General features: G+C 36.7%; 1 protein-coding gene across 1 annotated transcript in view; it reads left to right on the forward strand.

Moving 5' to 3' along the window:
- TINAG (tubulointerstitial nephritis antigen) overlaps positions 1-9,839 on the forward strand; it is a 39,024-nt gene extending 29,185 nt beyond the window's left edge. The window contains exons 10-11 of the mRNA XM_058802397.1: positions 7,911-7,956; positions 9,081-9,839. Coding sequence (XP_058658380.1) covers positions 7,911-7,956; positions 9,081-9,197 — 163 coding nt within the window. The 3' untranslated portion in view covers positions 9,198-9,839. The remainder of the gene's footprint in view (positions 1-7,910; positions 7,957-9,080) is intronic.
- Positions 9,840-12,591: the final 2,752 nt, after the last annotated feature.

The following is a 12,591-nucleotide window of genomic DNA, read 5'->3' on the forward strand; positions in this document are numbered from 1 at the left end:
ATCATAGTTGTACTTCAGATAAAAATACTGATGAATATTTGCATTTTGCTTAGCTGAGATGGCTCCTAGGGAGACAAAAAGGAGCAGAGATATGCTGATAGATAGGATAAAATATGCAGTTTTTTGTGGGCTGAGGTTTATGGTAGGCTTATTTTTATTTATAATCCCTTCCATAAAAGACATTCAATGCTTGTAAAAGCCAGCCATAATAATGACAGACCCTATTAAGCTGATATTTGTAATATCTCAGAAACATTTTTGAAAATGCCTTAAATTGCTCCTGAATTGTGCAACATATAAGGCAATGGAGTGATAAAATGCAAAAACATTTTGGTGGCGCTTGCAAGAGCTATTTGTACAAAACCAGAAATGTACATACAAACTGCCCAATTGATCATTGGACCAGAAGGATTTTAAATGTTTAGACTGGCTTCCCTTGTTCTGCAAAGGGGAAATTGCAAGTTATTTTCTATCAAAGGTTTATTTATAAAACCAGCTGTGACAAGACTGGGAGTCTATCTCCCAGTGCAGTACTGTGAGGTACTGTGGGATCTCGGGCTCAGGGAGAGAATATGAAAAGACAGAATAGCATGGAAGGAAGAAAGAAAAGTGTGGAAGAGCCAGGTGGAGGCTGTTGTGGGTAGCAGAGTGTTTGGGTTTGGTCAGTCTGTCTAGTGAAATAGGGCTTTCAGTAATCTGAAGGCAGGATGGACTGACCCACTGATACTTGAAGAGAGCATGATCTCTCAGGCAGTTTCTGTGTCTATTCTAGACACAGGGATTTAAGCAGAAAAAGTGAGTAATGGAGACTGGGATACATAACAGCGAAGTTTTAATGTAGTAAAGTTACACTCCTATGCCTCTGCATGTTTCCTTTATCTTTTATAGATATTCATCTGCTCTAGCTCAATTATCTAAAGGTGAGCTGAATTTGTTTGATCTGATTTCTCCTTATAGACTATAATAAAATCTGTGGGATAACATCACACTTAAATAACTAAAATGAAAAATTCTAGGTTAGATTACAGAAATCCCACATGGAATGACACCTTAAAGTTGCTTAAAACCAAAATGACTGGTGCATAATATTATAGTAAGACAGTATTTTCAGAATCATGCATATGTATGTGTGTATGTCCATACATGCATTCATGAATCCATACATCCACAATTACAGCTCTTAATGACACCAGAATGAAAATCAGTTAAAGAGCCACCCACCAAAGCTTTTCCATGGGTAGGGCAGGATGGCTACTTTACAGCCAAACCCACCTCCCTGCCCCAGCCTCAACACACTCCTGCTCACCTTGGCACCTTCATTTTACCTCTCTTTGTTCTTGAGCTAGTTTTGTGTTCAATAAACCCCCTGATCTCAAGCTGCACCAAGGGAGATCCAGGCTAGAATTAAGGAGGAAGTTTTTCACAGAAAGAGTGGTCAAATACTGGAATCATCTATCCAGGGAGGTGGTGGAGTCACCATCCTTCGATGTGTTTAAAAAAAGACTGGATGTGGCACTTGCTGCCATGATCTAGTTGAGGTGTTAGAACATGGGTTGGACTCAATGATCTTAAAGGTCTCTTCTAACCCAGAAATTCTGTGATTCTGTGATTCTGTGAAAACTGAAAAGGGCAAGTGGGACTAAAAAGGACAAACTATTAGTTTGGTAATTTTCATTTTTTCATTGGCATGTTCCTATTTAAAGAAGATTGATGGCTGAAAAATGACATACAAAACTGTCAATTTTATCTCAAGGTCTCTTAATAAAAAAAGACTAAATTCACATCAAAGATTAACTTGATGGTAGATTTCTTTCAGATCTGTACATTTAAGCTAGGATTTCTGATCAAACCTGATATATTTGCTCTCCACCAGATTCTCTGCAATTTTTTTGTTGTTGTTGTTGGTTGGTTGGCTGGGTTTTTTAAATTTTATTTTCTCTTCTTTCTAGTCTTCTGGTTTTCTTAGTTCCATCTAGGAAAAGAAATGTAATGTCTATAGGAAAAGAAAACCTGGGGAAGATTTGTTGGTATAAAATGTCATAGTCTGGTAAGGAAAGTACAGCTCAGTCAAGGAAGTACATTGGATGGATTAGCTGTGGTTCTAGTTCAAACAAATACTTTTCAAAGTTAGTGAAGTAAAGTACCCATCCTGAATGTTTGCAGCTTGTTCAGAAAAATCTCTCAGACTTTTATTTCTGAATCCCTTTAGTATCAGTGCCAAGCTACAATATATGATCCATACCTCACTAAAAAGCTGCAACTGCTGAAGCCATGACACTGAAAAATCCAGGCAGGTCTCAAAAGCCCATGCCTTTGGCTGCAATTAAATCTATGTACTATCATTTTAGGGCTTGGAGGAAGCAAACAAATGTTATTAAAAACCTTGATAATCTTTCATGAACAAGATAGATTTTCAACGCTTGGAAGGAGCTCAGAATGACAAAAGGCTTTAATAAGAGGACACTGAGATGTACATTAGCTGGAAACACATTTCCCCTCTATTTTAATTAGCAATTCACTGAAAGATTCAAATGGAATAATGCAGCAGATTAAGTGGCTTGGCCAGCTACTAAACTGAAATTTCTATGCCCTGAAAAAACATTGGTTGAATGTTTAACACAAAAAGCCATACTAATGGAGATAAAATTGATATGTGAGGCAAAGAGCTTGTGGTTTAATGTTGAGGAGACAGCCAGACGGAGCAACAACATTCTGAGATTTAATACATAATTAAATGATTCATCTGTCCAAAGTCCAAAGTTTTGACTACTGTTAGTGATATCTGGGGTTTTGGCTTTGGAGATTGTTTTTCTCTATATTTTTCTCTTAGTTGTCCTCACTCGATCTGCCACTCAAAATAACTACAAACAAGTAACATTTTAAACATCCAGAGTCATAACCCAAACTGTTTTGTTCCTGAACAAAGAAACCCGGGCTTGAGTTCCCTTCTTCTTTCATGGGGAAAAATAATTACTTTTTCACTGTCAGACAATCAACATCAGGTATTGAAGTTAAAAATTAAACAGCAACACTCAAACATTTTATAGCAAAGAGAAATACATGAGGAGATCATGGGGAAAAGATGCAGTGTCTGATGATTCATGCAGTTAAATCCATGAGACTATCTCTCATACGATTCATTACAGTAGGTCTGTGGCATCTGTGGGAGTGATTTAACTCTTGGCTCACTGGCTCAATTTGACTCACCTCTCATGTTGAAAAGTCTATGCAAAACTACAATTTCAAATTCCAGCAACCACTTTCTAAGAAGCTTTTTCTTGTGGTGAACATAAGTTAGTGACCCTAACCTTCTTATTTTTAATACAAGAATAAGATTTATTTTTAATACAAGATTTATCTAATTGAATAGATAAAATTGCTAATTTTTGAAGTGTACTAGGCTGTTGTGAACCAGCACTAAGAACAGGACATGACCCACAATAATTACAACTCCTTTCTCGGGTAGCATTATGATAGATATACAATCAAGTCCAGGAAGAAACTGAGATGAGAAGTTTTTGGACAGCATATATTTATGTCCAGCAAGCAGTTTAAATCCTTGGTTAATGCAAAGTATTGACTTCTACTAATAACAGCTAATCTGCAGAAATTAGTTTGAGATCTAAAACCTGCCATTCCTCTTTATTTTTAAGGCCATATTTGTTTTCTGTTCATACCTTCAGTCTTAAGGAGACATTTTGTATAACATTATTTAGCACAATCTTGAGAAATCTTCACTGTATTTGCTGTCAAGAGCATTTTACCTACAAAAGTGGGTGTAAGCACCCTTGAACCTAGTTTCTGTGACCTGCCAAAACACCATAGTTTTGAAGCCACTGCTGATAGCATTTTTCTTGTGTTAGGTTATATTTCCCATTTTTTATTATTTTATTTGATGATTAATTTTCAGCTTACATTTTTTCCTGATAGCTTTCTTTATGCTTTCCTCGTGAAATCCACCAAAATTTTAGTGGGGTAGTTTATTGAAAAACAAACTGGGAAATGTTAAAATAAAACCAATTTCCAATAAAAAATTACAGCTGATGTATTTTTTTAGTAAAAAAACAGTGTGTTATGAACATGTTCTCTGTAATACTACTGAAACAGTCTTTGTATTCTAGTTTTTTACCTGTCAGGCAGAGTTGTATATTCAGGGCTTGCTCCTACAGAGTTAATGTCAAGGGAAACTTTTTACTGAAAAGGACGGTTAAGGTGCTTCTACTATATAAAATTGGACACAAAATTATGAAAATAATTTTATATGAGACCACAAGAACTCATCCACTTATCTGAAATAGCAACAAAATTCTTTTCACAGAGTCACTTGGAGCAGGTTTCCTTGGAGTAAATGGAAACACATTGCTTACTTTTTTTCCTGAAGGGGATTGAATGCAGTTCTGTGAAATTACTTTTTTTAATTTCAAGGTTATTTTTGATTGAAGATCATGATAGTTTCTTTTGGAAAAGCTAAGTGGAGTATATCTCACAGAATATTTTTGCCAGAGAGAAGAAAACTCCCTTTCAAAAGTAATTTTCGGTAATTGATAAACAGATATTCTTAATGATTTCTTAAAAATCTCTTCTTTTTCTTCTAAATAAAACCAGGAAGTTTGGATATGAAATAGTGTCATGATTTAAGCCCAACTGGAAACTAAGCAGTCACTCTCTCAACAACTTCTCTCTCCCCACACACCCCAGTGGAATGGGGGATAAAATCGAAGTCAAACTTGTAGATTGAGATAAGATCAGTTTAATAATCAAAAGGAATGTAAAATACTATAATAATGGCAAATGATAACAAAAAGGGAAAAAGAAGTGCTGTATGATGCAATTGCTGACCGACACCAGAACCCCCTTCCTGAACCCAGATTGGACGCGTTTCTGGTAACTTCCCCCAGTTTATATACTGGGCATGAGTTCTGTGGTGTGGAATATGCTTCTGGTCACTTCCAGCCACCTGTCCCAGTTAGGGTGCCTCCTAGTTTATTTTGCATTCCTCTTCACTGTTAAAGCATGAGACAAAAGGATAAAAAAGTCCTTACTTAGCAAAACCTGAAAAATCAGTGTGTTATCAACATCACCCTCATTCCAAATTCAAATCACAGTACTGTAAAAAATACTGAGAGAAAAACCAAAACCCTCTACTCTAGTGGAAACTAGGACATAAGGTTGAAAGGGTTTCTAAAAAATACCAAAGGTAGGGACATTAGTGACCTAAAGCTTTGCAAAAATAACCCTGAGAATTTCCCTGTCTGTACAAGTCCAATAAGATCCAAAATCTCTTTGCTTTTAAAATGGCATTCATTTGGAGTAAATATCAAGCTGGAACAATCACAAAAGCAAACAAAAGAGTGTGATTAGGTTGTTTTGGTAATCTTCCAGAAAATACAATATTGTTCTCTAATGGATGCTGTCCAAGAACGTGTCACTTTCAAGAAGTCTCTGTCAATTCCACTTGGTAACCAATTCCACTGGGAGTTCAGTTACTCATGAAACTCCTCCAGGATTATGCTTTTTTTTTTTTTTTTTTTTATTTCTCTGAGCTGCTGCTCTGCAGGGAAGATGATCAGGAATGCTGTCTAGAGTTAGCTGGATGCAGCCATCACTACCTCCACTGGAGACTGAAGTTCAAGTAGGGGATGTAGAAGGGGAGCAGTGGGGGGACCACCAAAACATATCAGAGGAGTCTGTTCTGTCTTCTCTTTACCCACCCTTTGGAGAGAAGACAACAAATACCTGCCCTGAGCCTTCTCTCCTGAGGGCTGTACAAAGCCAGGTCCCTCAGCCTCTCCTCATACATCATGTGCTCCAAACATCTCACTGGATTCCTGCTGGTCTCTTGCCAGCTTGTTTATGCTTTTCCTGTGTGGGAAAGCTCAGGACTGGGCACTGGACACAGTGGCAGTCCCAAAAAAAGGAAATCCATCACTTCTTCTGACCTGCTGGCTGCACTCTAGATTTTAATTTACTTTAATTTAGAGTATTTGATGAATACCCATAGACATTGATTAATGAGAAAGCAGGTCTTCTTTCCAAACTGTAAATAAAATGCATATCTCAAGTGCCTATGTACCTATGATGATACAACCCTGGGAAACTAAATTAATGGAAATGTTATAGTCAAGGATAAAAAAAAAAGTTTCCTTTTCTATCATGGCTTATAAGTCTTCTTTTATTTAGAAACATTTCTAAGAATCGATTAATTCCTGTCAATGTATGAAATTAGAAGTTGACTCTTTTAGAAAACAACAAATGTTAGAAAAACATTTAATCACAGGAATGTGACCCTGTGGGATATCGTCATACTCAAGCAAGCAGGAGAAATTATGTGTAGTATGAAATGCAGGAGTACATGAATTTCAATTCAAGGCAATTTTCTGTCTTTGAGACTAATGTAAATATTGGATTTTCACATTACAGCTGATGTATATTTTTAGTAAAATAGTAACGAGTAAAGAAGTAAATCTGAATCTGATATGAAATTCAAAAGCCTACAACTTTTTAAAAAAAATTATGATCATGACAGATTGTATCCGAAATATTTGGCAAAGAAACAGCAATTATTGAAAATCCCTGAACACTCATGTGGTAATGAAAAGAAAATGCATCATGAGGCCTCTTTAAAAGAAAAATAATTGCATTCCAGGCTCATTATGGCAAATATTGTTTTTATGATTCCTTGAATTTAATCATCAGTAGCTACAATTTGTGCTTGCAAATACAATCCACACTTCATCTCTCTGCTAGTCACCAATTTATCTTCCTTTCCTTTTTCCCTTTGGCTGAAAGCACAGGTATTCCATGTGAATGATGGTTCACTGTTAACCCAGGAGAGCTGATGTCACTGTTGCTGCTCAAACAAAAGGATGACAGAAAAATCCCATTTTCCCCATTCACAGTGTGGGATTTCTCATCATATTTTTGCTGGTTGCCTTTGAAAATGGCTGGAGCACTGCAAATACAGCTCAAACAGGCAGCGTTGATGGGATATACACCAGTAAACACCCTGTCAATGGCATTTGATATACCCTAGGATTAACTTCACACTGGGGAAAACCATCTAAAAGTTCATATCTTTGGTTTTCTGTTTATCTGTGCCCTTTCATAGGCACCCAAGCATGATGAGCTGTGAATAGTAACTAGACAAGCATTTCTTGTAGAAATTAAAAACAAGACAGAGCTCTTTAAGGTCCAGCAGAAAACCCATCTGGACTTAACTACCTAAGGTGTGCAGTGCAATTCTTGCTCACTGAAATACATCCAGGTGATTGGGTTGGAACTTCCTCCCTGTGTATAAAGTGAGACCTAAAAATCATAATACTAAGCAGTTCAGCTACAGCTATACCTCTGTGAAAATCCTATCACTTGGCAGGTTGGGAAAATTTCTTGTATGATTTCACAGATATTTCCACAAAAGTTAGCATGCCCTCAAAGATGACAAAATCACCAACACCTCCCCCCCTCAATGAAACAGATTAGGCTGTCAGCAGTCCAATTTAATCTGAGAAAAGCTAGGAATATTTTCAGTCCCAACCCACCAGCTATTTCTGTAAAGGTGCTGGATGAGACTTTTAACAAAAATGTGGCTAGGGATCTCCAGTTGATTTGAAGAAATATGCTCACAATAGTTTCAATATTCCTACACAGTTCAGTTCATCAGGCAAGCTCTCCAGAAGAGAGATTCTGTCAATGAAAACAGGTTTTTGCAATGAAAAACTAAAACTAGATTTGTGTTAACTTTTTGTAATAACTAATGGCAATTTGACTTGTGGTTAGCAAGTCAGCAGGTAACCTCACTTGAATCATCAGAGTTTGTTACTCAGGATTTGTTCCGACACTGATAATGATTACAGCTAATGCTTGTGTTTTCTTACTGCTTGTTTCATCAAAATAACATTCTTTTCTAAAAGGTGGGGAGCATTACCTGACAAAAATGGAAAGAAACAGAAGTTTTGGGTAAGTGAATACTTGGGACAGTGTTTTGAAGCAGATGAAAAAATATCTCAACAGCAGAGATAATCTAAAATCTACTTCTTTACTCTCTCTGCATCGATTTTTTTCCTTCACCTTAAAGTGTCCTATGTAATTCTGTTCCCTCTCTGGCAACTTTTATCATGCTGACCCTCAAACTATTGCATCACCTAACTCAATTTCAAAGCCTGCTTCATCCCACCTATACCTGTGGGTTTTCCTACACTGCCTTTTCTGTTTCAAATCTTATTCAATTTTTCAAATGTTATTAAAATTTCTATGAAGAGTCTGTTCTTTTTGATGTCTGCAAATGAAAGTCAGTAAAATTAATCAATAGTAATTGTTAAAATATTTGGAAAAGACAAATTTTCTGTTTAAACAGTGTTGGAAATTGTTATCCAGCCATCAGAATAAGCCCCTCAAAACTAAAACCAATCAAACTAAGAACATTTCCTTTAAGCCATTTAGAATAAGTCAAATTTTATCACTTGGACTATGACTAACAGCTCATCCCATTATTCCTGTGTTCATCTGAAGGTACTTTGATGTTTACACAGCTGATGGCAGGGCTTGTGGGAGATAGTTTCATTGATATCAAAGGCAAAACCTACTGAGACTACTGACACTTCATCAGAAAATAAGTTTCTTAATATATCAATCAATAGCTACCTGAATAAAACGTCATTCTTTTAAACTCAGCTTTTATGTATCTATATATATATATATATATATATATATATCTTTGGTGCATCTCTGACAGATTAGTTGGAATTCTGACCATTGTTGTTTCAATAACCACTTTCAGCAGTAAATATATGAATATTCATGTAATGATTTCTGCTTCAATGTATCAAACTGTCTTGTAGAAATACTATTCCATTTTTACTAACCCTGATTTTGGAACTTAAATTTTGATCAAACTGAAAAAGGAAAAAATTATTCAAAATCAGAAAAAGACAAACACTAATTCTCAGTGCACCCAATCTGAGAGAATCTGTTCCTTAAAGAGGAAGTTAACACAAATTATTAATTTTGCATTTTACACCCTGCATTTTAAAATAATATTTTAAAATTAAAATAGATTTTTTTTCTGTTTTGTTTACTTCTAGATTGCTGCAAATTCCTGGGGAAAATCCTGGGGAGAAAATGGTTATTTTAGGATTCTTCGCGGACAAAATGAGTGTGATATTGAGAAGCTGATTTTAGCTACTTTGGGACAACCATAGTTTAGCTGTACCATACTCTGCTTGATGTATCTATTCTTTCCATCGTTGTATATTGAGTCTTTATGGGGGAAAAAATGATGTTTTCTCTCTCAGTTACCTTTCTAATAGCCCTCATGAGGTCTTCCTGACTTGAACACACTGCAGACGTCACAGCACACCTGGATCTCACCAGGTACAAAAAACCCTTTAGACTAAAAGCATGTTACATCCAGGACTACTGAAAACCTTGATGTCTCACAGAGCAGGAAGCTCCCTCCTCACTGAACAATGCCTGAAAGAAATGGAGTTACCGTGTTAGTATTAATCTCTTTACAATATATATATCCTGACCAGAAATTTTTTCAGAAATATTAGGTGCTCTTCCAAAGAAAATTGGCTCAGACAGCTCATGGTTGTACTGGATAATAAATTCCAAAGAAATGTAAGCAGTTCTGATCCTGTAGTTGAAGAATTCCTATCCACCTTTACTGAAAACTAAGTAGTTAAGTTGTATCTATGTATCAATATCTCATCCAGGAAATTAATTTTTTTCTAGTAGATCCCACAAAGTTGATGCATTCAGTGTAATACAAAAATAGCTTGTAATGAAAGAGTGTGTTCCTGCTCCTGCAACCACAACCAAAATGGTACAATTTTAATAAAGTTTTAATTAAAATAAAATAAAGAAGAACATGTAATTTCTCCTCAATTCAGTTTAGACTAGACTAATTCCTGAACTGCTTGCCTTCCACTCCCTGTATAATCTGAGAACAAGAACGTGCCAACATTCCCACAAGTCTGTTGCAAACAGAAAAAGATGGAAAAGGTATCCTGGTGTTTGTCTCGACTGACATATCTGTAATTCAGGCTCAGTTCCTGGTGTTGGTCACCACGATCACTAGTGCAAATGAGGCACAGAGAACTCCTGATGCTTCCACAGCTACTTCTGTCTGAAGAAGCAGCTTTTTCACCCACATTCCCTCCTATGAGCATTGCTGCAAATCTTGACAAGTTTGAGAACTGTTTTGCTTATTTGCTAATTAAAATATCAATATTGAAACTATTGGCATAAGAAGAAATTAAATAATTTCTAACCCTTTCTGTTTCAATTAATCCAAAGGCCAAATGCCAACTAGAATAAAATTATCTATGAAAGAAACCATGGCACATTAACTAAGTAGGGGGAAAGAGCTGCCATGAAATATCAGTGAACAAAGAACTTTCAGGTGCACCTTCAGCGTGTTTAATAATGCTTATTCTTTCTAGAATAAGAACCTGTTTTCTAATGTCATCAGCAAATTCATTCAAGAAGTTTTCATGGCAGTGGTATATGACAAGTGCCCATGCCTCTGAAATAACCTCTCTTAACCTAAAGCTGAGTGACAATTTATGCTGCATCACTTAAAGAAAGACATTTGTTAAAATATCATTACCATACTGCAGCACAACAAGCCTTCGGTGGCCTTTAGTGTCATATAGTAAACTGAATTTAGACACAAAAAAAACTTTACCATTTGAAATTTGTAGCAAATTGTAACACAAGCAATTTTAGAAGCTCTAAATGCTGTGAGAGAAATAACTCTTCTAGTTTTAGTGAGCTAAGCCAGTACTTGAGAGAAAAATATACTGAATCATCTGCACAGCTATTTCCCAACCTCTTGGTATGTATTGATTCCATAAATGTCAAGATTTCAGAAGAGTATAATTTAAATTTGAAGTGAATGACACTGAAAAAATAAGTTCAGTAAACTCTGGAGGGGATTACTTATTTCAACTTCAAATTGGTTAGCACAGCTGTGTCTTTTACTTTTGCCAGTGGCTGTTGTTGCTCCTGATTTCCTTATGAGACCTTCCTAAGATCTGGTCTGTGATGTTAAGCTCCTAATTCAAGGTAGTTGCTTTGTCCTGGATGCTCAGAGTGAGATTCCTCAAGGAGAGCTTCCCCTGGGCATGCTGAAATTCGGGAGGGTTCACAGCCTCAAGCTGGCAGCCAGCACTGGAACTCACAGGTGCAAAGTTTTATGTGCAGCTTAGTGCAACATATTTTATGGGAACACAACCTGAAACAAGAGGAACAAGAACTCCCATGGACATAAGGAATTTGAATCTAGAGCAGAGATGACACAAGCCCTGAGAACAACATGGGAACTGTTTTCCTGTAGTTGCAGGCTTCACAGAAAATTGCCAAACTAAGAGCAATCCTGAAGAGAGGAGCTACACTTCCAGAAATCAGAATAAGAGAAGGATATGTTTGTAAATATTTTCAGTGCAATGTTTTAGTAGAGATGTGACAGGAACTTGCACTTGGTCACTTAACGCTATACCTACCATTTGGAAACTGTTTCCTAAATGAACTTACATCTCTGCACCCATTCCTCCCTGCAAGGACCAGGTCTTTATCAGGATGGAGGCTGGGTCGCTGCTTCAGTTAACAGAAAATTGTAACATTGCTTTATTCTAAAGTTCTCTTGCATCCCCTCAGTCCAGATACACCTGTATTCAGTTACCATGTTTGTTTTCAGACAATGTGGAGACTCCCTGCTCTCATAATTTTCTCAGTCCTATGTTGTTCAGCAGTCACCCCAAATCAAGGATGGTGACAGAGGTCAGTGGGTGAGGGCTGCAGAGCAAGCACCTCTGACTCAAACAACTTTTAGTTAGGGCATATTAGAGATAGAATGAATGCAATGAAAGGAATAATTTCTCTTTTCTTTATAAGTCGAGCTGCCAAATATACACACCATGATACAGTGAATGTTATTGCTTCATCTATAACAATTTATTGTTTTGTCTGGAAATCTTTATCATGGAGCAGCACTGTGCAAAGCTTTTCCTGGAGAAGGCAGCTGAGGAAGAAGCCTGAGGCAGGAGGTCAGACTTAGCTCACCACTGAAATCCTCTGTGCTTTAAAGTTTTTGGGGCTCTTGAAGCTGTGGGCTGCCTCAGGGTCTGTATGAAATATTTTAGGCTTATCTGGACGTTTAATTCAGCTCTTCCAACAGTGACAGCCACACAAACACATAGATGGGAACTCATTAATATAAACTACTGCCTTAATATAAGCACAACTGCAATTCCATTGCAAAACTCCGGAGACTATAATCTTTTATTTCTCACTGCAGCAAAATGAGTATAAAAACACAAGTATGGTTCATTATGTCTATCAAATAATGAATCACAGCCCAATGTATTATCAAAGAAAAATTTCTAGAAAACTTATGAGTAGAAGACAAATATTTAGCCCTAGTGTGCTGTATTGTCATACTGTGAAGGACTCAGCTGTTGGTCCAAATTAATCAGCGATATTGCTATTGCATGTAGTTATAATACTGTTCTATCTCAGAATCATAGAATTGGAAAGGACCTCTAAGGTCATCAAGTCCAACCATTAACCTAGCACTGCCAAATCCCAAAT

The sequence above is a fragment of the Ammospiza caudacuta genome, chromosome 3, assembly GCF_027887145.1.
Source record: "Ammospiza caudacuta isolate bAmmCau1 chromosome 3, bAmmCau1.pri, whole genome shotgun sequence".
Lineage (NCBI taxonomy): Eukaryota > Metazoa > Chordata > Aves > Passeriformes > Passerellidae > Ammospiza > Ammospiza caudacuta.